The sequence below is a fragment of the Cnephaeus nilssonii genome (genome assembly GCF_951640355.1).
Source record: "Cnephaeus nilssonii genome assembly, chromosome: 13".
NCBI classification, from domain to species: Eukaryota; Metazoa; Chordata; class Mammalia; order Chiroptera; family Vespertilionidae; genus Cnephaeus; species Cnephaeus nilssonii.
The window spans coordinates 6,069,766-6,093,496 of NC_137084.1; the positions used below are offsets into that span (position 1 = coordinate 6,069,766).

At 52.5% G+C, this 23,731-nt stretch overlaps 1 protein-coding gene across 3 annotated transcripts; it reads left to right on the top strand.

The window, feature by feature from the left end:
- Positions 1 to 296: 296 nt before the first annotated feature.
- DPP3 (dipeptidyl peptidase 3) lies at positions 297 to 23,302 on the top strand. 3 transcript variants are annotated; one of them, XM_079787531.1, is made up of 18 exons: positions 297 to 447; positions 1,575 to 1,852; positions 5,721 to 5,810; positions 6,324 to 6,461; positions 7,013 to 7,087; positions 7,602 to 7,695; positions 11,246 to 11,376; positions 11,484 to 11,614; positions 11,690 to 11,748; positions 13,368 to 13,562; positions 13,744 to 13,856; positions 14,146 to 14,238; positions 15,982 to 16,044; positions 16,143 to 16,267; positions 16,380 to 16,500; positions 17,552 to 17,731; positions 19,925 to 20,087; positions 22,759 to 23,302. In XM_079787531.1, exons 1-18 carry the CDS (start codon positions 396 to 398, stop codon positions 22,929 to 22,931), a joined length of 2,274 nt encoding a protein of 757 aa, XP_079643657.1. In that variant the 5' UTR covers positions 297 to 395; the 3' UTR covers positions 22,932 to 23,302. The 3 variants fall into 3 exon arrangements, with proteins under 3 accessions (XP_079643657.1, XP_079643658.1, XP_079643659.1); XM_079787532.1 differs by having other exon boundaries at positions 300 to 447; positions 1,578 to 1,852; XM_079787533.1 differs by lacking the exon at positions 297 to 447 and adding an exon at positions 1,022 to 1,141 and having other exon boundaries at positions 1,578 to 1,852.
- The last annotated feature ends 429 nt before the right edge of the window (positions 23,303 to 23,731 follow it).

Consider the following 23,731-nt stretch of genomic DNA (forward strand, 5'->3'; position numbering starts at 1 on the left):
ACCCTGAGGTCAGGAACCGGGAAAACCCCAAAGGAGATCGGGGTCGAGGCTGTGTGTGGGGGGCGGGGAGTGGCAATCCCTGGTGCTCCGTCAGTGACACCCATGCCGCCCCGCCCGGATAGGGGACCTTGTCAGCCCGGTCTGCCGGCACTAGGCCGCGGCCAGGCCCGCCACGCAGGTTCCCGCCCCGGCGCGAGCACCACCTACGGACAAAAGGCCAAGGCCGCAGGGTCCCCACCCCCCAACCCCCGCGCGACCCCAAAGCCCCGGGAAGCGGGGAGCGAGCAGGCCGGCGGAGCACGCTTCAGCGCTCCTATTGGCTGAAGGTGACGCCCATCTGGATCCCGAGGCCCGGCAATTGGCCGGTGGGGGTGGAGTTCGCGGAGCCCCAATGAATGGGGGAGCCGGAAGCAGGAAGTGAGTTTGCGATCGGAGCCGCGGCTGCAGGTGAGGCGCGGCGCCTGGGTTTCGGGTCATAAGGTGTCATCCTCGGGGGACAGGGCGAATCTGGACCGGGTGCAAGATCGTTCCCTTTCTAACCCCCATCCAGTTCCCCTCCTAAAGCCATCGAGGCCCCGAGGCTGAGGAATGCCCTGGCAGCAAAGGGTTAACGCCCCTTCCAGAACCTGGGTGATGGTGCTTTTGGGGCGGAGCATGGGGAGCGGCGGGGGAGGCTGGAAACACTGTACCCGTAAGGGAGGGAGGACGGGGTGGAGAATGTCCCGGGCTGGGAGACCCCTGGGTCCCTACAGGCTGTGAGACCTTCCTAAGTTACTTGGTCTCGCTAAGCCTCAGCCTCTCTCGCTGTAAAAAGTGAGTTTTCTGCCAGCCCCGAACTTCCGTGGCTCTGTAGCTCCCCCGGCCGAGCGCAGGGAGAGAGCAGCAGGATGCAGGGGACAGATCCTGGGAGCATTGAGAGAGGAAAAGGAAAATCCTTAACTGCTGTAGGTACATTCCGTCAGGGGTGACCTTATCTAATTTGCACACCCACCTGGTGAGGTTGGGGTTGTTATCACAGAGGCGGAAAAGGAGGCCCAGAAAAGCGAAAGAGTTGACTTGATTTTAGGAGTCTGGGACTGAGCCGGGATTGGAACTGGGTCTTCCAGCTGGTAGCCTGGGACTCTGTCCTTGTGAACGAGGGGTGAGTGGAACTGAAGAACCTGCAGGAGAATTTTGAAGGCCAGGAGGTCCGAAGGAGGGGGTAGCCAGGAGAAGGAGGTGGGCTGGGAGTCTAGAAATGCAGGTCTCTGCTTCTGACTCTTCCCTTGGGTTATTAGGCACAGCTCCTAACCTCTCCGGGCCTCAGTTTCTCCATCTGTAAGACTAGGTAGTTGAATTCAATATTTAAGGTTGAGGGGTCACAGGCCAAATATGGCCCACCAATGTATTTTGTAATTTCCTTGGGTGAGCCACCTAACCTCGGAGCCTCAGTTAGCATATCTGGTGAATGGGTACAATGGCATTTCCTTCCTCATGGGCTTTTGGGAGGATTAAATGAAGTCATGAGCGTGCAGCGCCAGGTGTGCAGTTGGTGTGGTGTCAATGATGGCTGTGACGATGGTAATGGTTCTCAGCAGGACCCATGGCGGACACCCAGTACATCCTGCCCAATGACATCGGCGTGTCTAGCCTGGACTGCCGCGAGGCCTTCCGCCTGCTGTCGCCCACAGAGCGCCTCTATGCCCACCACCTGTCCCGCGCTGCCTGGTATGGAGGCCTGGCTGTGCTGCTGCAGACCTCCCCGGAGGCTCCCTACATCTATGCCCTGCTCAGCCGCCTCTTCCGTGCCCAGGATCCGGATGAGCTCCGCCAGCACGCCCTGGCTGAGGGCCTTACCGAGGAGGAGTATCAGGTCAGTTCTTTCAGGCCAACCTGCATTTCTTAAATGGTCTGTGGGTGTGAGGGACCAGGAAGGAGGGGTGTAAAGGTCTTTCTCTCTCTTTGGATTAAGACCCAAAATTACAAATACTGGAGGCTCAGTCTTCTCATTTGCAAAATATGCATGAGGGTAGTCTATACCTCTTAGAGTTGTGGTGACCTGCCTCCAAGATAAAGTTTGGCTGCAGTGATTATAACAGGACTGTGAGAAAAGAAAACAGCTTGAGATTCAGAGATGGTAGAGGAATGAGGCCAGGGTAGCAATCAGGTCTGTGTCTGGACCAGGTCCTTTACCATGTTTGTGTCCCTGGGCAAAATATTCTTCCTGTCCCTGGTTTTTGTTTGTGGGTCGGTTGGCCAAATAACACATGAATGCATTCTTTTTTTTTTTTTTTAAATATTTTTATTGATTTCAGAGAGGAAGGAAGAGGGATAGAGAGTTAGAAACATTGATGAGAGAGAAACATTGATCAGCTGCCTCCTGCACACCCCCTACTGGAGATGTGCCCGCAACCAAGGTACATGCCCTTGACCGGAATCGAACCTGGGACCCTTGAGTCTGCAGGCCGACGCTCTATCCACTGAGCCAAACCAGACAGGGCTGCATTCTTAATGTATTTCAAAGATCACTCATTCTCAGTGCCTTTCCCAGAGGTAGCCACTGAGGACAGCAGGGTAGACAGCCTTTTCAACCCTCTGTGTCACAGACTCCCACACGTACATGTGTACATGTCTCAGTTCCCTCTTTTCTCTTTTACATAAATGAGATCATGTTCTCCGTGTTCTTCTGAGCCCTGCTTTTTTCACCAAACACCATGTCTTGGAAATTTTTCGTGGGATACATATAAATCCACCTCATTCTTTTTTATTGGCTGTGAAACGTTCCACAGCAGTGTACACTATAATCAATACAATCTTTTCTTTATTGCTGGACATTCATTGTTCCCGGTCTATAAACAGTACCACAATGAGCATATCTGTGCACATGGGTGAGTAGGATCTATTTCTAGGAGTAGAATTGCTGGGTCAGAGACTGTACATTTACCGTTGATTGGTGCTGGTAAGTCATCTTCTAAAAAAAGCTTCACCGAGACTGTATGAGCCTGTGGCCTGCTTTCTATATGTAAAATGAAGGGGTTGGATTGCTTATCTCCGAGCTGAGGGCCAGGCTGTTTCTTCTATCTTTTTCAAACTTCTATCTTCTTCCCAGCTCTAGGCCTTGATTTACTCATTAAAAGAGCTAAAAGCTGGGGAACTGCTTATACATGGAAAAGCGCTACTCACGTGCTACTATTTCCGGTGGGATTCCTTTGTTTGTAAGAAGCAGAAACTCACCCCAAATTGACTTACATGAAAAAGGAAATCATGACTTCTAGTTTCTGGCCCAGCATGTAAAGAGCTTAGAAGTCTCCAGTCTGTCCTAATGACAAGTTAAAAAGCTGGACAAACTGAAAATCAGCAACTCTTCTTAGATCACTGGGAGAAGTGAGGTCACAGGGCAGACTCTTGTCCCCCAAATTGGAGAGAGGCAGGCAGGACAGAGAATTACAGCTTATCAGAGCAAAACTTCATGAGCAGAAACCTCCACTGGAATCAGTGCTGGGGGAGAAAAACCTGAGCTGTAATTGGTGACTTGCTCAGTGTGGACAACTCTGAGTTTTAAAAACTCCAGAGGGACCCAGTCATACTGGGCTGGGGGTGGGGGTGTGGGGTTCCCCACACTCTTGAAGATTTTACTTCCCGAATCTTGACCTAGTTCTCAGAATGAACCTCCAAGGTAAAGCCCCTTGTGCTTCCGGCAGGAGGAGGAGAGAAGGAGCCATGTTTGAAATGTGCTCAACATTCTGTTCTTAACATTGCCCTCAGGAGAAACTATTTAGCCAGAACCTTATGGTAGGTTTTGTCAGAACATGACTGACCTGGGAGGAAGGAAATAACTGACTCCAGCCCACTCTAGCCATCCTGTCCCACCTAAGAGGGAGTCAGGGGCGGGGAACTGTGGAGCACACGTGAAGTTCTCAGTCCAGAGGCAAGGGCTCACTGAAAGGCAGACCTGCCTGGCCCTGGGCGTCAACCGATGAACCAGAAAGTCACGGCTGGATTCCGGGTCAGGGCACATGCCTGGGTTGCAAGCTTGATCCCCAGCAGGGGGCATGCAGGAGGCAGCTGATCAATGATTCTCTCTCATCATTGATGTTTCTATTTCTCCCTCTCCCTTCCTCTCTGAAATCAATAAAAATATTTTTTTAAACAAAGCAGAAGCAAAACAAGAAAAACAAGTCAGACCTTTAAAATAAATAAATAAAAAGTAAAAGACTGAGACCTTATCGTGGGATCATAGAATGCTTTCCCTGCCCCCAAACCTACTACCACATTCCTGAAGCCCTCTTTACAGCAAGCAGTTCCTTTTAGCCAGTACATCATGTCTGGTTATCAAGAATACATTTACAAAACATACCAAAGGCAAAAAACATGGTTGGAAAAGACAGAGCAAACATCAGAACCAGACTCAGATATGACAGGAATGTTGGGCTTCTCAGACCAGGATTTCACACAACTCTGATCAATATGTTAAGGGCTCTAATGGATAAAGTAGGCCACGTGAAAGGAAGATGAGCAATGCAAACAGGTGGGAATTCTGAGGAAGAACCCTGGGTAGACTCTGCTGAAGGTCAGAAACACTGTAACGGAAGTGAAGAATGCCTTTGAGGGGTTTATTAGGAGACTGGACCCTGCAGAGGAAAGAATCTCTGAGTTTGGGGATGTCTCAATAGAAACCTCCAAAACGGAAAAGCAAAGAGAAAAAAGATGGGGGTGAGGGTGGGGGATCGGAACAGAATATGCAAGAAGTGTGGGACACCTATAAGAGGCATACATTTGTGTAATGGGAATATCCGAAGGAGGAAGGAACAGAAGAAAATCTGAAACAGTGATGACTAAGAAATGTGTTGCCAGTGGACCTGTTTTGCAGGAAATGTTAAAAGAAGTTCTTTAGAGAGAAGGAAAGGATATAGGTCAGAAACTCATATCTATATGGGTGATGTAGGAAGAGCACTGGAGAAGGAATAAGTGAAGGTAAAATAAAAGCTTGTTTTTTCTGATTCTCAATTGATCTAAGAGAGAGCAATTTGTTCAAAATCATGGCAACAGTGTGTTCAATTACATGTGTCTGTCTGTATGTAAATAAAACTTATGCATGTTACCTATAAGTGAAATAAATGACAGCAATGATACAAGGGAGGGAAGGCGGGAATTAGGATAATTTTTTATATTATAAGGTACTGCCACTACCCAGGCAAGTGTATAGTGTTATTTGAAAGTGGACTTGGGTTCGTTGTAAATGTATTTGGGGGGGAAGGGAGATGTGAGGCTTTGTGGCGGGAGGAAGGGAGACTAGATTTGGGGCCAGCAAAAGCCATAGAGTAGATGGCCAGTGCCGCCCCAGCCCTACTGTTAATGCTTCCGGTGCCAGCCAGCTGCCTGCCAGGTTGGGGGCAGAGGACAGCAGGTTTTCTGCACAAGGAGGCGGTGTTTAAACTGGGCCTTGAGGTCATGTGGGATGGCCGCAGGTGGCTGAGAGGGTGCTGGGCATTGTGGGAACAAAGGGGGAGGAGCACTTGGATATGTTTGGCTGCTGCTGAGACCAGTTTGGAGGGACAGTGGGTGTGTGAAGACTGGTCTGTGAAGGTAGGTGGGGGCTTCTCAGGATCTGGGTCCTGCCCCCAGATTTCCCAGCCTCACCCATACTGGTTCCTCTGGGTGTTACCATCTCAGGAGCGAACTCTCCTGGGTGGGGAGGCTGTGCCTCCAGGTGTCTGATGCCCACCTCCCCCCGCCCCCAGGCGTTCCTGGTCTATGCCGCGGGGGTCTACTCCAACATGGGCAACTACAAGTCCTTTGGCGACACCAAGTTTGTTCCCAACCTGCCCAAGGTGAGCTGAGGGAGGGCTGGGGAAGGTCGGGGTTTCGGGGCCAGTGGGGTGGGTTTGGGGCCCTGAGCAGAGCATTGACCCTGTCACTGCCATCTGCATGACCTCGGATCAGCCACCCAGCCTCGCTGGGTGCTGCAGCCTCCTCCTGGCCTTGCTGACCCAGGGGGTGGGCTCTGGAAACTCTTAGGTGCTTGCAAAAATGAAACCTGTTGGCACGGGGAGTCCCTCCCTGGGACTGGGGCTCGGGCCCACCTGGGGCCGCGGCAGCTGTTGCACCAGGGCTCCCTGCCCTTCCTGTGCACACGAACTGCCTGGCGATCGTGTAGAAATGCAGCTTCTGGTAGAAACGTCTGGGGTAGGGCCCGAGGCTCGACATTTCCCGGGCACTGCCAGTGCTGCTGGTCCATCGGTCGCTGGAGGTCTTACATGGTGGGATCAGAGCTTGGGGCGATGTGAAGGCTCCAGGGAGGGTTTGGGCAGTGCGGCCAGGCCAGTGGACTCCTTCCCCGGCAGGACAAGCTGGAACGCGTGATCCTGGGGAGTAAGGCCGCCCAGCAGCACCCAGAAGAAGTCAGGGGCCTCTGGCAGACCTGCGGGGAGCTCATGTTCTCTCTGGAGCCGAGGCTTCGCCACCTCGGGCTGGGGAAGGAGGTAAGGCTCCCCACCACACGGGGGTGGAGGGCTTCCTTTGAGGCCACCCGGTGTGGTGTGGAGAGAGGGGCAGTGGGCTCTGCCCTGCACTCATGAGGCAAAGCGCTCCCCACCTCGGGCCTCAGTTCTGCCATCTGCAAAATGGAAAGCAGCTTGGATAGAATGCGTCCCGGCACCCTGGGATGCTGTGTGCAGACGGAGGGAAGGAGAGAAGAGCTGAGGGCTGAGGGAGCTGCGGAGGGAAGGAAAGGAGGGGGTCAGGCTTCCCGGCTCTTGGGAGCTGCGTGGGGTGAGCATCCTGGGGCCTTGGAGTTGGGCCGGCCTGTGAGAGGCTGGAGCAGAGCTGCGGGACGCTGGAGCTGGGCCTCTGTTTCCTCTGTTGTTTGATTCACAGTTTTTCTCCTGGAAAGAGATGGAGGGGACAGGGTGGAGGCTGCTGAGGAGATGCAGGAGGCCTGGGGCTGGAGAGGGGGCACTGGGAAGAGATTCGCCAGCCGCCCCTGCAGTCCCTGACCTCCGCAACTCCCTTCCATCTGCCCCCTTCCCCACAGGGCATCACTACCTATTTCTCTGGGGATTGTACCATGGAAGATGCCAAACTGGCCCAAGACTTTCTGGACTCACAGGTTTGGGGAACTTGGGGTAGTGGTTTGATGGGGCCCCTTCGCCACTGGCACTTACTCCTGGGTCTCGGCTTGGGTCCTGGACGCCCCCACCCTACCCCACCCCACCCCACTCCACCCCAGGCTGAAGGGCCTTATGACAGCCTCCAGACAGATTGAGGCAGAACGTCAGAGCTGCTGGGGAGTCCACGTGTGGGGTTCACCTCCCAGGTCAGCAGCTATGTGACCAGTTTCTTGGTCTGTGAAATGGGCCCTGCCTTGCGTAGCCCTGGGTTAGTTGTCATGCGGTGCTTGGCACAGTGGAGTCAGCGCTTAGTAAAGTTAGTGCTCAGTATACTGAGCGGAGCAGGAGAGTTTCCCCGGCTCTCCCCGCTCCCAGCCAGCTTGGCCAGGGCCCCTGGAGCCCCGGCCTTTGGCTCCATATCTTCTCTCCTCGGTGTGACTGGCTTTCCCTCCCCCTCCCCACAGCCCTCCCCGGACTTACTCTCCCTCATACCCCTGTCCTGGTCTTTTCCAGAACCTCAGTGCCTACAACACACGGCTCTTCAAGGAGGTCGACCAGGATGGGAAGCCCTGCTATGAGGTGCGTCTGGCTTCCGTGCTGGGCACAGGTGAGCTCCTCTCTCTATTCCATACGTGGGGATGATGAACTTACTACACTGCTTCCAGATACCTCTCAAGGTACCCTCAGGGTAAAGCCCAAATCCGCCTCCACTTTGTTATTCAGAACTCTTTGGTTACAAATGGGGAAATCTTTCGAATTTGTCTAAACCCAAAGGGGACTTTACAGACAGGGATAATTAAGAAGCCCAGAGTATGAAGGCTTCAGGCACAGCTGGCTCCAGCTGCTCAGACAGTAATCTCAGAAAATTTCTCTCTCCATCTCTTGGCTGGGCTCTTTAAAAAAATAAATAAATAAATAAATAAATAAATAAATAAATAATATATATATATTTCAGAGAGAAAGGGAGAGGGAGAGAGAGATAGAAACATCAATGGTGAGAGAGAATCATTGATCGGCTGCCTCCTGCACACCCCCTACTAGGGATTGAGCTCGCAACTCAGCATGTGCCCTTGCCCGGAATCAAACCCGGGACCCTTCAGTCCACAGGCTGACGCTCTGTCCACTGAGCCAAACCAGCTAGTTGGCTGGGCTCTTTTACTTCATCCACAGCAGGCTGCTCTCATAGGTCCCGCTGATACTGAACACGAAAGGGTCCGAGCTGCCCGCCGCTACCAGAGTCCAATAAGTAGAGACGAGGTTGAACCTTTATGGTGCGTTTTGTTAATGAGACAGCCGCCGCCTGAGAGAGCGGCAGGTGTAACACCCTGAAAAGACGGCTCTGACATTTCATTTCAAACAAGCTCTGATGTAGGGTTGGGGGGTGGGGGACAAAATCTGAAGTTAGTGAGTTTCCAGGGTCTGCCTTCTTCCATCGTCCTTGCAAAGGTTAGCCCCGGAGCGCTGTCTTCCGGCAGACAGGTCCTGTCCCGGATCTGGGCTCTGGCTGCCTATCTCCAGGGCCTGTTCCTCCTCTTGCAACACATCCTCCAGTTTCCCCGGGTCTGTAAAAAAAAACCAAAAATCTGCTTTACAGTGAGTAGGTATTAAACAACTGTTCTATTAAACAACTGATTCTATTTTTATTACGTGCCCCTTCCTTCTCACTGCTAGCCACCAGTCTGGTCATTTCAGCAGAAGAAGGGTCCTTTTCTCTCAGAAATTTCTTCATAAGCATCTGGGAGTGACACTGATTTCTCTATCTTGGGTCCCATATTTATCTGTGAACCAATTCCTGTAGTCAAGGGCCAGGTCCCTGATTGGGTAGATCTGGTGCCAAGCCTACCTTGGAGCTAGGCAATGAGGTCAGCTCCTCCCCCCTGAACTGGAGGTGGTAGTGGTGGGGGGTTCTCAAAGGAAAATTGGGGTCTGTTTCCAGGGGGAAATAGATGCAATATGGACAGAAAAGTCCAGACCCCTATGAGGACATTTGCAATCTGGTCCTCCTGTTCCTACCCACTTACAACTTCCCAGCTCCCAGCCTCATTGCTTTCTCCCAGTCTCCCCCTTAAACTCTGTGCCCCCAGTCATGCTCAGCGGCTTCCAGTTCCCTGAAAACCCCTTGTTCTCACATATCTCTCCAGGGCTTTGTACAGTCTGTTCCCCGCATCCTGCCTGGAATGCCCTCCCTCCCCTCCTGATGACATCTGCTCATCCTTTAGGCCATGCTTGGACAGCATCTTCTCCGGGATATCTCTGTCTTCCCATAACTGAGTCCTGAACCTTCTCCTTTCCCATCAACACTCCTAGTGATGTCCCAGTTATTTTTCTGTTTTCTCTACTTGACTGCAAACCCCTTGAGAGGAGGGACTGTGTTTCATTTACCATTGTCTCCCCACTGGCTAGCACTTGGTAGCTACTCAGATACTTGGTGTGTAGATAGATGAAGATGGGTGGGGAGCTACGTTCCTGATGGAGGAAACAGCATGAGCCAGAGCAGAATGTTGGGAAAGTTTAGGAATTAGCAAGTAGTTTGATTTGACTAGAGAAGAGGATATTGGGTCCAAGGGAGTAGGAGTAGAGAATACCCGAATATAAACTGGGCCTGTGCTTATAGGATGCAACATAGGACAGTGGTTAAAAGTGTGGCTTTTGAGTGTATCAGTTATCTGTTGCCGTGTAACAAACATCCCCCAAATTTAGTGATATAAATGACCTTTTCATGCTCACGGACTCTGTGGGTTAGGAATTTGGATGGGGTATGGTAGGAACAGCTTGCCTCTGGTTGACAATGTCTGAGGCCTCAGCTGGGAAGACTTGGAGCCTGGGGGTAACTCGACAGCTGGGGCTAGAATCATCTGAAGGTTTCCTTACTCACACGTCCAATGGTAGATACTAGCTGTCTGTCGGCTGGGCTCCAAATGCCTCACATGGCTTCTTCATATTGCTCTCAGTGGCTGGGCTCCAAGGGTGAGCTCTCTAAGACAGCGAGACAGAAGCTGTGTCTCCTTTTATGACCTAGCCTCAGCAGTCACATGTGTCACTGCTGCTGCAGTCACAAGCCTGCCTACTTTAAGAGGAGGGAATATAGCCCCCATGTCCTCATGGGAGAAGTCACATTGGGAGATGGGCAATACTGTGGCTATCACACACACACACACACACACACACACACACACACACACACTCACACATACACTTATATTTTGTATAACCTATAAGTATATTTTATTGATCATAGGCAACAAGTAAAATACAACAGTGTATCAGGATTCCGTTGCTTCTGTAATAAATCACAAATTTAGTGGCATAAAACAACATAAACTTATTCTGTTACAGTTCTGGAGGTCCAAAGTCTAAAATAAGACTCTAGCTCCTTCTAGAGCCTTCTGGGTGGGGTAGATGTGTTTCCTTGCCTCTTTCAGCTTCCAGCGGCTGCCTGCATTCCTTGGCTCATGGCCCTTCCTCAGTCTCTCCAACTTCTTTCTTCTCTTCTCGTATCTACCTCCCATTCGCCCTTTTGTCTCCTTACATTTAGGGTATGGCTGTATTTTTAAAATACAATCTGCCACACTGGGTTTGAATCCTGCTCGGCCACTAGCTGGCCTGTGTGACCTTAGAAAACTTAATTAACCTAACGGTGCCTTAGTTTCCCCATCTATAAAAGGGAGATAATAATTTCCCTTTCCCCCCAGGATTGCTGTGAGGCTTAAATGAGAAGCCACATGTAAAGCACTTAGAATATTTCATGTTACCTAATATGTCTATATATTTTTTTTAATCCTCACTCGAGGATATTTTTCCATTGATTTTTTTTGAGAGGGTGGAAGAGAGAGGGAAAGACAAAGAGGAATATCGATGTGAGAGAAACACATTGATTGGTTGCCTCCTGCACTAGCCCTGACCAGGGAGGAGCCTGCAACCGAGGTACATGCCGTTGACGAATTGAACCTGGGACCCTTCAGTCCACAAGCCGACCTAGCCACTGAGCCAAACTGGCTTGGGCCATAACATGTCTATTTTCGAAGACGGAAGTTTACACTAATTCCTGTAGGCAATGGGCAGGCACGGAAAAGCTTCGAATAAGTGTGTCACGGTAAGGAGCCCGCTGGGGTGTTCTGCACTCGCCGTTTCCCTGAGCGACGCCCCTTTCCCCTCAGAGCCGGCCCTCGACTCCGAAATGACTTCCAAGTTGAAGAGCCACGAATTCCGGGGGAGCCGTTTCCAGGTGACCCGGGGGGACTACGCGCCCATCCTGCACAAGGTGGTGGAGCACCTGGAGAAAGCCAAGGTAGGCCTGGCGGGGCCGAGGTGTGCGGGCTCCAGACCCTTCTGGGCAGCTCAGGGGGATGTGGCGGGGGGGTGGCCTGAGGCTGATGAACCTCTTCTCACCCCCAGACGTATGCAGCCAACAGCCACCAGGAGCAGATGCTGGCTCAGTACATAGAGAGCTTCACCCAGGGCTCCATCGAAGCCCACAAGAGGGGCTCCCGCTTCTGGATCCAGGACAAAGGCCCCATCGTGGAGAGGTGAGGGGCCCAGCCTTCACCCCGCCCCACCCCTCCTGCCCACCCCTCCTCCATCTCTGCCCTTCTCTCCCCCAGTTACATCGGGTTCATCGAGAGCTACCGAGACCCCTTTGGTTCCCGTGGAGAGTTCGAAGGTAACTTCTAGGAGGCGGGAGGTCAGATTGGAAACCCTTCCCCTGTGTCCCCTGAGGGGTCTCCCGCTTCCCCTTGGCAGTAATCATAACACTGACAACTGCCAGCCGTGATGATGCACCATGTACAGGGCACTTACCTATATTGGCTCATTTAGACACCATTATCCTATGAGGATTTCTGTCCTCACTTTACAGATGTGGGAACTGGAGCACAGTAGGTGGGTGGCCGAACCCGGGTGCCTTGGCTCTGAGCCTCTTTGGTGCTGCCTCTGGTGTCTGATCTGGACACAGGCTCTGTCTGTTCCATGCCTGGCTTTGCTACTCGTCAATTAACCCCACCTCTGAGCATCAGTCACTCCCTCTTGGTGTCATGGGGAGGGAGATGTGTGCTCAGCACATGCCAGGCACATGAAAGTGCTGGGTGATTGCGAGCATAACTGAACCTGACTTGGCTGCTGTTGTCCCAGGGCAGCTGGCAGGCTGCCTCGGCCCCCGTGCCCACACGCTCCACAGGACCCACCTGTGCAAGGCATGGCAACCCGTCTCTGCCAAGCTCCTGGACGTAGAGTCTGGAGCATCCAACTGCTAAAAAGCCAGAGAGATGAACTTGGGAGGAGAGAGGAAAGCCCTAGTAGCCGACAGGGGGCTTGGATCTGAGCCCATAGACCCAGGCCCGGGGACAAGGCGTGCGGGAACAGGCAGGCCAGGGGCCCGAGGGGGAGACAGATGTGCACGGCCACAGCTTTCCTGCCCGGGGCCTGGTTCACCAGGGCTGCTCTGAGGGCTAGGACCCCAGGGCCTCCTCAGCAGCCTTGAGCTCAGAGGCCTCCCCCATCTTTTATGTAACTCATTGTGTTATTAGAAAGGTAGTCCATGTTCATGGTCAACAATTTTGAAACTACAGGAAAAAAACTGATTGCACCCACGCCAAGGTTAAAATTTGGAATATACTTTTTGTCTTTTATTTTTATATAGAGCTGTACATGTTTAAACACATGTGTGTGTGTGTGTGTGTGTGTGTGTGTGTGTGTGTGTGTGTATGTGTGTGTAACTTAAAAATCCATGTGTGTTGCAAGTAATTAGAACAATCCAGAAGTCTGTAGGACAGAATGTGAAATCCCTCCTTTACGGCCTTCGCCTCTGTCACTCCCTCCAGAGGTCACCTCAGTTCAGTTGGTGAGTGAGGCTGCTGAGCGGAATGGCTGGACTGATCTTGTTAGATATAATGCAGTTCGAGTTCCTGACTCTAAGCAGTGTTTGCAGAATTGCACATTTCCAGCTGCCCTCGCCATGCAGGACCGCGCACAGCTCCCCAGAAGAGTGCCTTTTTTTGCTCCTTCAGTCCCTTCCACGGGGAATCCGGTCTCTCCACCTCCCGCTATGTACTCCCACAAACGCCTTTAAGATTCATCTCAGCTGTTACCCAGCGAAGCCCTTCTCCCCGATTCCAGCCACCCCCAAGCAGTGACCAGGCAGGGTCACTGCTCTCCCCAGTGGCCAGCACAGGGTTCTTGCATGCAGCAGACGGGCGCTCCGTGCTGAAGACCAGCGGGTGGAGGGGTGGAGGAGGGTGAGGGCCCCTCCCAAACCCTGCCAACCCTCGCCCCGTCTCCCCGCAGGCTTCGTGGCCATGGTGAATAAGGCCATGAGCGCCAAGTTTGAGCGGCTGGTGGCGAGTGCGGAGCAGCTGCTGAAGGAGCTGCCCTGGCCCCCAGCCTTCGAGAAGGACAAGTTCCTCACCCCAGACTTCACCTCCCTGGATGTCCTCACCTTCGCTGGCTCCGGCATTCCTGCCGGCATCAACATCCCCAACTGTGAGCTTCCCCCAGCCCCCAGGAGCCTCCATTTAGGGTCTCCCCCCCTCCTCCTCCACACTCGCCTGGCCACAATTGCCCTGCTCAGTTCACCATCCCAGCCTGTTGCCCTTGTCTAGATTCCTTGTCTGTGACCCTTAACCTTTGCCCCTCCTCTCCGGTTCCCTCCTGCCCTCTCCAGATGACGACTTGAGGCAGACAGAAGGCTTTAAGAATGTGTCACTGGGGAATGTGCTGGCCGTGGCCTACGCCACACAGCGGGAGAAGCTCACCTTCTTGGAGGAGGAAGACAAGGTGGGCGCTGGCAGCCGAGAGGCAGACAGCCTAGTGCAGGGTCTGGGGAGGAGCACCGCTTCTCAGCCGCGTGACCTGTGACTTCAGAGCCTGCTTCCTTACCTGTCAGAGGGAAGCAGTCCCTTCCTCCTGGGCTGTTGCAAGGATGAGGTGGGCCATGCGGTGTCCACTGTGGAGCCTGAGGTGTCGTAGGCCTTTGCCAAACGTGTATCGTGCTGGGCCCTCGGCGTGGCAGGCTGCATGGCCGTGGCGGGACGTGGACAGTGTGGGCCTCTGATTGTCTTGGCAGGACCTGTACATCCGCTGGAAGGGGCCCTCCTTTGATGTGCAGGTGGGTCTGCACGAGCTGCTGGGCCACGGCAGCGGCAAGCTCTTTGTGCAGGTAAGGACTTGGCCGGTGGGCCCGGGCACAGGCCTACAGCTCCCCTGCCCCTGATCAGCCCTTCTCGGGGGTAAAGCTGCCCCAGTATTGGCCTCCAGGGGCTTTGGGGCAGGTGGCGAATATGACCCTCTAAGCAGCGAAGTCCCTATCTCCCCGTCCCCCAAGATGTCCCAGAAGCTCCAAGGATTGAATGGGACCCGCAGGACAGTCCAGCTGAGGTCCCCCCACCACAGACTCTCCCCCACAGGAGGAATTGCTGGGCTCCTGAGGGGGGGACTCCGGCCATCCCGGGGACAAAGGCTGGCAGGGGACAGTCTGATGCTTCTGGTCCTGAGGCTGCAGCGCTGTCCGTCTCTGTAGTGCGGTTCCTAGAGCTTGTACCCTTCGGGTATGGTAGGGAGCCGCTTCTCCCCAGAGCAGCCCCTTCCTGCCAGCTGCTCAGAGTGGCTGCAGCCCCCGAGACACCACTCAGGGAATGTAAAAAAGACAGAGGCTTTCTCGCAAGCTGAGAGATGCCCATTGTGGCTGCCCAGCACAGAGCTGCAGAGATGAGAGAGCTGGAGGGGATGGTGAGAGCATTGAGAGTGTGGGCTCTACGGTGGGCTTGCTCCCTGTGGGTGGGGCTGCCCACCAAAAGGGGAAGGAAGAACCAGAGCTGGGTCTTGGGATCTGGGCCTGGACGTCAGGAGGATTCAAGGAGCAGCTGGTGAGAGTAGCCGTCTGGTGTCAAGGCCTTGTCTGGGCTTTGAAGTCACGGGGAAGTAGGGACAAACGTGGAGAAGTCTGTTCCCCTCGCTGAGTCTCAGTTGACATGTCTATAAAATGGGATTCCTGACCCCTACTCTATGGGCTGTTGTGAGGAATCACAGCAAAGCCCTGGGCTTTCTGGCACATAGAGGCCCTGAGCAAATGTGTTCTTAGTAAGAACACATTATTTTTTTAAAATATATTTTATTGATTTTTTACAGAGAGGAAGGGAGAGGGATAGAGAATTATAAACCTCAATGAGAGAGAAACATCGATCAGCTGCCTCCTGCACACTCCCTACTGGGTATGTGCCCGCAACCAAGGTACATGCCCTTGACCAGAATCGAACCTGGGACCCTTGAGTCCGCAGGCCGACACTCTATCCACTGAGCCAAACCGGTTAGGGCAAGAACACATTATTAAGAGACAGTGTGCACAGGGGTTGTGTGCTCTGATTCTGTTTCGGGGATCTTGGTTTCTGAGCCTCAGTTTCCTCCTCTGTGAAGTGGGGTAATAATAGAACCTTCTTCGGAGGGTAGTTGTGAGGATTGAAGGGACGATGCATGAAAGATGCTTAGCACATGGATAGGACGGTGAGGGTGATGCTTGTTCGAGGTAGAAGAACAGGAGCTGGGCTCTGCCCGCCCGGGGAGCCGGCGGGGAGCGGAGGCAGGAGCCGCGGGCTCGCTGGCCCACCCACTGGGACATCTTGGCTGGGGTCTGGAGACCTGGGGCCGGGTCTTCACATGACGTGGGCCTTCAGCTCACTCTCCCTTCCGTGGGGCAGTAGCCGTGGGTCTTCCACCTCCCGGGGCTGTGAGAGCACAGCGGGTGCCACAGGACTCAGGTTTGGAGGCGGCAATGTGTCCGCTCACGGCTCCCCAGTCGTCTTTCTGGGCCACTTGCCAGGCTCTTGGAGCCCAGGCCTGAAGACCCGGACCCGGGCCCGGGCCCCTTTTCCTCACCCGCCCCGTGTCAGTGACCCTTCTCTTGCAGGATGAGAAAGGAGCATTCAACTTTGACCAGAAGACAGTGATCAACCCAGAGACAGGGGAGCAGGTGAGGGTGGCCTCGGCGGAGCCCCAGGGTGCTGGGAGGGTGGGCACAGGTGGGGTGGCAGCCATCCTTCAACCTGCTTCCTGGGTCTCCCCTCCCAGATTCAGAGCTGGTACCGGAGCGGGGAGACCTGGGACAGCAAGTTCAGCACCATCGCCTCCAGCTACGAAGAGTGCCGGGCAGAGAGCGTGGGGCTCTACCTCTGCCTCCACCCCCAAGTGCTGGAGTACGAGCTGCAGGCGTGGGGGCTGCCTCCTCTTGGGGCGGAGGGGGCCCAGCAGGGAGGGCAGGGCCCAGGCAGCCTCCGACCCCCCTGCCACCACCCTTCCTGTCCCCAGGATCTTTGGCTTCGAGGGGGCCGATGCGGAAGACGTGATCTACGTGAACTGGCTCAACATGGTCCGGGCTGGGCTGCTCGCTCTGGAGTTCTACACCCCTGAGGCCTCCAACTGGAGACAGGTGGGGCCCTGGGGGCTCTCAGGAGTGGGGGAGCCTGAACTGGGGGCCAGGATCAGGATTCTGGGTGCAGGGATGGGACAGCCTACGAGGCACATGAACTGGGTTTCATCTCGGACTCCACTGTGTATGGGGACAGGTCACGTCAGTGTCGTGTGAAATGGGAGTAATGAGCTCCCTGCCCACCTTCGAGGGAAATCAAATGAGATGGTTTTACTACGACTCCCAATAGATGACTAGCTTAGGACTTACTCTGTGCCAGGCCCAGCTCTAAGCACTTTACATGAATTAACTCACTTGTCCCCAGTACCAACCCCGGGAGGTAGGTACTATTATTACTGTCATTTTAGAGATGAGGAAATCGAGGCCCAAAGAGATTAAGTAACTTGCTGGTGAGTAGCAGAGCCAGGACTCAAATCCAAGCATCTGCCTCCAGAGCCATCAGGCTAGACTGCTCGGTTACGAGATGTCCTTTGGAAATAGGGTAAGCAGTAGAATGTTTTAAAAAGTCAAATAAGTATGCTTTCAGGAGGCAATATTATATCATCAAAAGAATACACATTTTAGAGTCGGGAAACAGGTCTGAGTGAGTCCTGGCTCTCCCTTAGCAGCTGTGTGACCCTGAGCAAGTCACGTTACCTCTCTGGGCCTCTGTTTTGTCATCTGTAAACTGGGAATAATGATGCCCTCTCTGTCCCGCTGTTGACTGCAAACTAGGTTGTGGAGGAGAAAGTGCTTGGGGTCCGAGTGGTGAGGCTACTTGAGGATAACTGCTCTCACAGGGGCCGAGTTTGGAGCAGCAGAGGGCATGCTGGTGGCCAGGGGTGCGCAGGTCCTGCCTGGAAATGGCCTCTGTGTCCCCCAGGGCAGCCTGCCCTCCCTTATGAGCAAAGGAAGGAGGGGGCATCTGAGGGAAGAGGGATAGGCAGAAAAGGAGAGAATACAGTAAGGATCATTGACAGTGAGCAAGAACTATATATCAGGTCTTGGATCAAACACTTAATAGATCTTACCTCAGGGCTACCAGTGACTCCTCTCTCCCTGGCCCCTGCAGGCCCACATGCAGGCGCGGTTTGTGATCCTGAGGGTCTTACTGGAGGCTGGCGAGGGACTCGTTACCATCACTCCCACCACAGGCTCCGATGGACGTCCCGATGCCCGGGTCCGCCTTGACCGCAGCAAGATCCGGCCAGTGGGCAAGCCCGCCCTGGAGCGGTTCCTACGGAGACTCCAGGTAAGCGGAGGCTTTTTGCCTTGGAAGGCCCTCCGGACTCACCCTACTTCTCCACCCGGTTTCCCCGTTTTGCAGATGATAGGACTGGCTTCATAGGCAAGCCAAAAGGCTCTGCGGACGAATTGTAGAAATTAATAAAAGAGTTCAGCAAGGTTGAATAAAGTCCCAAGAGGATTTTTCATGGAACTTGACAAGCTGATTGTAAATTTTATTTATTTATGTATCAATCCTCACCTGAGGCTATTTTTCCATTGATTTGTGGAGAGAATGGAAGAGAGTGGGAGAAACAGAGAGAGAGCGAAACATCAATGTGATAGAGACACATTAATTGGTTGCCCCCCACAGGCACCTGGTCAGGGCCGGGGATCGAGCCTGCAACTGAGGTACGTGCCCTTGACTGGAATCAAACCCGGACCCTTCAGTCCTTGGGCTGATGCTCTATCCACTGAGCCAAACTGGTTAGGGCTGCTAGTAAAATTTAGGTGGGAGCACAGAGGACTATGAATAAGAGCCGAGACACTCCTGAAGCATTATTGGGTTCAGTGTTGCACTGGGGCAGCAACAGACACGCTGACCAGTGGAACAGAACCAAGAACCAGGCATCGACTGTTTGGCACATGGCAGACGTAGCATTGCCGATGACTGGGGAAAGGAGGGACCGTTCAGTAAGTGGTGCTGAGGCTACAGGCTGTCCTTATTGAGACTAATTTGGTTTCTTCCTTATACCATACACAAAATCAGTCTCAGAGAGAGTAAAGGTTTAAATGTGAAAGGCAAAGTTTTAAACTGACCTCAGGATAAAAGAATTTCTCCAAACACGAGAAGCACAAGCCAAAAGGAAAAGATTGATCTCTTTAACTCCATCAGAAATAACTTTTGTTCATTACAAGTCACCAAGTGAGAAGATGAGTCAAACTAGGATAGGGTATTTATATGTTAGCATATATATTAACCAAGGTTAGTATCTAAATATATAAACAACTTTTTAGAAAAGTGAAGAGCCCAGCTGGTGTGGCTCAGTGGTTGAGTGTTAATCTATGAACCTGGAGGTCACGGTTTGATTCCCAGTCATGGCACATGCCCGGGTTGTGGGCTCAATCCCCAGTAGGGGGCATGCAGGAGGCAGCCGATTGATTCCCTCTTGTCATTGATGTTTCTATCTATTCATCTCCCTTCCTTTCTCTAAAATCAATAAAAACATATTAAATTTTAAAAAAAGTGAAGAAGAGCCCAGTCGGTGTGGCTCAGAGGTTGAGCATCTACCTATGAACCAGGAGGTCACAGTTCAATTCCCGGTCAGGGCACATGCCCGGGTTGCGGGCTCGATCCCCAGTGTGGGTATACAGGAGGAAGAAAAGACAATCCAACAGAAAAATAAGCAAAAGTCATGAACAGAGAGGAAAAGAAGAAGCCACCAATTTATAGGAAGATGTTCGATCTCATTAGCAATCAGGGAAGCATAAATTAAACCATGTGAGATTTACACCCTTGGCAAAAATGAAAACTGCCCGCAGCAGCCCGATATGCGGGGCAATGACTGCCACCCGCTTCCCCGACTGAGTTAGTGCGACGTTGGAGAACGACCTGCGTGTTGCCTGTAAGGTTGCACGGTCACCCGGCCTCCAGACCATCGCGTCTCCTGGACATTCATCAGACAAGGCTGCCCCAGCAGTACCGGGTGGCAAAAGCCCAGGTTACCCAGCAACAGAAGAGGTTCCCTTGTGTGTGTTTACTAGTATAAGGGGAATACCATACAGCGGTATGAACTAGGGCTGCACGCATGAACACAAGTGAATCTCAGACATAACTTGAGCAGAAAAAGCAAATCACAGAACACGGCAAAATTTACATACCGTATGGTTGAGGGGAAAACAAGGGAACAAAAGCACAGAACTGAGGGCTGTTTCTTCAGCCCGGAGGCCACAGGGTGCAGCCAAGGAAAGGCATTTAGACTAACTCTTTTCTGGGTGGCGGTTGTATGGGTGTCTTGTTCTTTATAACATATGTATTAGATATTTTAATAGGCACTCACTATGTGCTAAGCCCTTAGTGTGCATTTCTGTCCTCTTCAGCAGGGCAGCAGGAAGAGCATATGTGGTTCAGGGCTGGGCGCCATCAGCTGTGGCCCCGGCCGAGCCCTGTGGATGCGGGGTGGGCGCCCATCCGGCACTGACTCCTTCCGCCTTCCCACAGGTACTGAAGTCCACAGGGGATGTGTCCGGAGGCCGGGCCCTGTATGAGGGGTACGCGGCGGTCACTGATGCTCCCCCCGAGTGCTTCCTCACCCTCAGGGACACGGTGCTGCTCCGCAAGGAATCTCGGAAGCTCATCGTTCAGCCCAACACTCGCCTCGAAGGTAACGGACCCCTGGGCCTCCTTTGGTGGGGGCCACGCAGCCCTATGGGAGCACAGAGGAGGCCTGCAAGTGACCAGGGGCTCAGGGAAGGCTATCTGGGTGACTTCTGCCTATCTCCCTGCCACAGTCCTCCTCATGCCAAACCTTAGGCCAAAACCTTGGCATCTGCCATCACCACCATCACTACCACTGCCCATGGTCATGCTGATTATAAGATGGCAACAGAAGGTTTGAGAAAGGCCAGCAGAACCAGGGCTAGTGGAACATACAGAGCCCAGGGGGGCCAGGCATGGTACCAGTGAATCAGACCTCGCCCTGAAGTGAGTCACATCGGGCAGTGAGTTGGGACCCAGCAGGCCGAGTGGAACCCAGGGGACAATGTGACTCAGCAGAGCCAGGACAGAGATCAGTAGCCCTGTGGTCCCTCTACCTTCTCAAGTGATGATCCCATTCCCAGAAGCCCTGGCCCTGTGTGCATTGCACTTGGATCTCTTGTATTCAAAGCCCTTGGGGATCCCAGCACCTGCTGATTTACTTTCCCTCACCCCTTGACTCGTCTACCCTGACATCTGGCTCACCAGGCACCTATGAGGAGGCGGTGCCAGTCAGCGGTTAGAGCAGGAGCTTCGGAATTGCTCTGTGACCTTGTCCTAGCACTTGGCTGCTCTGTGTTTGGGTGTCTTCATTCATAAAGCCAGCCTTGATGTGTGCTTACATTATAGTGAGCCTGAATTAAGTACTTCCTTCAAGTTCTAAGTGCTTTCCATGGACCAGCCCTTTAAATCCTCACAATAATCCAATGAGGTAGATATTTTTATTACCCCATTTTACAGATAAGGCAATTGAGGCACAGAGAGTAAATTACTCAGGGGCTTATAGCTCTATATTGGAAGAGCCAAGAGTGAATATAGAAGTGTTTCCTCTTCACTACCACATCCTGGGCAGTAGTGAGGAGTAAAGTCAGTAATTACCTCCTACAGGTGAGGAAGAAGCATTTGAGAGGCTTATCCTAAACTCTTTACACTCCAGAGGCTCCATGGGCTTTGGCCCTGGCCCATTGCCGACCTCAGCGACCCTCTTGCCTGGTTCACTGCCCTCCGGGCACATGGGCCTTTCCGTCTCTCCAACACCCTGAGCTCGCTCTGCTCCTATAACCCTTGCACTCGCTGTTCCTTCTGCTTGGCGTGGTCCTCTCCCAGATCGTTGTCTGGCTGGCTCTTCTTGTCATTTGGGTCTCTATAGAACGGCACCTCCTGGGAGAGGCTGTCTCTGACCCCTCAATCTAAAGCAACCCCTTTGGTCCCTCTTGGCTTTCTCTTCATGCGCCCATCCCTCTGCCGTTTTCCTGTCTGCCTCGTCTCCATGACAGCAGAAGCAGCATATCCCCTGCACCTAGCACAGGGCCTGGCACACTGGAGCTGCTCAGTGCCTGTCAAATGAGTGAATGAATGAATGAATGAATGAATGAATATGAATCATGCTAGGCACACAGTAAGGGCTCGTTACATGGACAATATCGTCATCACTTTGATTGTTCTGCCCTGCAAGGGCCATTGGGGATCATGAGGTGAATCGGACCCAGACACTCGCCTCAAGTAGTTCACAGCCCATTAGGAAAGACTGCATTAGTACCCAGGAGGTGCAAACCGTGGTTTGAACAGGTAGAGAGAAGACCACATCCACCTTCAAGGGAGTCAGGGAAGGTTCTGGGGAGGAAGTGGTGATTACACGAGGCCGAAGGACAGGTTGGATTTTCTTATTTCTTTTTTATTTTTATTTTTGTTGTTGTTTGGATTTTCAAAGGTAGTGTTGGTAGTGATGATGATAGCTAACTTCCTAGGACTTTCATACGCCAGGCACTGGGTAAAAACTTCCCATGGATTAACTCCCAACAACCTAATGAGGAAGTAATTGTCCCCATTTTTCAGCTGGAAACAGACACAGAGGGACTGTGTATTTGCCTGAGGTCACACAACTAGTGGGTGGCAGAACCAGAATTTGAACTTGGGCCATCTGAACTCAGAGCCTGTGCTCTTAGCTCTATACAGGGCACATTGCCACAGAGCACAAGGCACTGTGGGGGGATGTGTGTTAGAGGGAAATGCCTCCAGGAGTATTCAGAGGACCCTCGGAACTGCCCCATTTAACAGATGAGTAAATAGGTCAGAAATAACGCTGCTGGTGGTAGCTAGCGCTTCTGGAGCACTCACTTGATGTATTATTATATTTAATCACTACAGCTCCTTGAGGGAAGAGGTACTGTGCTCACCCCCACTTCACAGATGAGGAAACTGAGGTTTAGGGGTTGAGAAGCTTGCCTGAGGTTCCACAGTGGACAGAGGTTAAGCAATTGCTGGACTGTAAGTTCTTGGAAGCCAAGGACAGTGTCTGTTTATCCCGGCATGGCACCTGGCATACATCTTTTATTAAATGAATGGATGAATACAGCAATTCATTAAATACTCCCCCTCTAATATTTTCTTCCTCATAGGGTTATTGTAAGGATGAATAGATAATAATCCTAAAACACTGGACACAATTTTTGGCACATGGTAAGAGCTCAGGAAGAACTAGCCGCTGATGATGGTGATGATGATGATGGTGATGATGACAATTCTGCTTCCCTATTAAGACTTTCTCTGCTGCTGTTTTCTCTCCATCTCCTCCCCAGGCTCAGAAGTGCAGCTTCTTGAGTACGAGGCCTCAGCTGCTGGTCTCATCCGGTCCTTCTCCGAGCGCTTCCCCGAGGATGGGCCTGAGTTGGAGCAGGTTCTCACCCAGCTGGCCACAGCCGATGCCCAGTTCTGGAAGGGCCCCTGTGAAGCCCCATCAGGCCAGGCGTAAAGCAGATTTGTACAGCCCCTCCCCCACGCCATCGAACCAAGGTTGCAAGTGGCCCCTTGTTTATGTGTGCATCAGGGGCTAAGGGAGGGGCAGGAGCTCAGGCCTTGGTGCTACCTCAGCTGAGGGTGGTGACATTAACCCCTTCCGTTTGTCAGCACTTTCCACTTCACCAACTACTTGCCTGTGTTATCTCATTAGATCTGTGCTGCCCTCTGTGGGACGGGCAAGGCAGGGCAGGGCGCCTTATCCTGTTTCCCACATGAGGAAATGGAAGTTCTGAGAAGTGACCTGTCTAGAGAGCCTGCAAGACTCAAAACCTCTCCCTGTCTAGTGCTCTTCATGTATTACTTTTATAACCAGAAAAATAAATATTAGAAATAAATAAATATTGTGGTCTGAGTAATTTCTCCTTGTCTTTGCTTCACTTTTCTTTTGCTCCTAGCAGGGTAGTGGGATCAAGGGCCGGGGAGGGGGCAGGAGGGTCATTTTCAGGCTTCCATCCCCTGAGGATATGCACAGTGACAAAATTGAACATAGCACAATTTCTGCAGTCCTCTTTTGTGGCAGAACAATTTCTTGTATTTTGAAATATTCTGGGAGTCTAAAAACTAGAAACCTGAAACTTCAGTCAGAATCTTAGGATTTAATCTCTTGAGCCTTGTGTTTTGTTTTCTGAGCCTGAACCTTTAGAAGAAAGGACGTGGCCCTTTTCAACTTGAGGGGCCCGGTTACTTTTGCTGCTCAGAAACACTGGAAGGGCTTCCCTCCAGGCTTGAAGCCAAAGCGCCCTGCCGCTCACC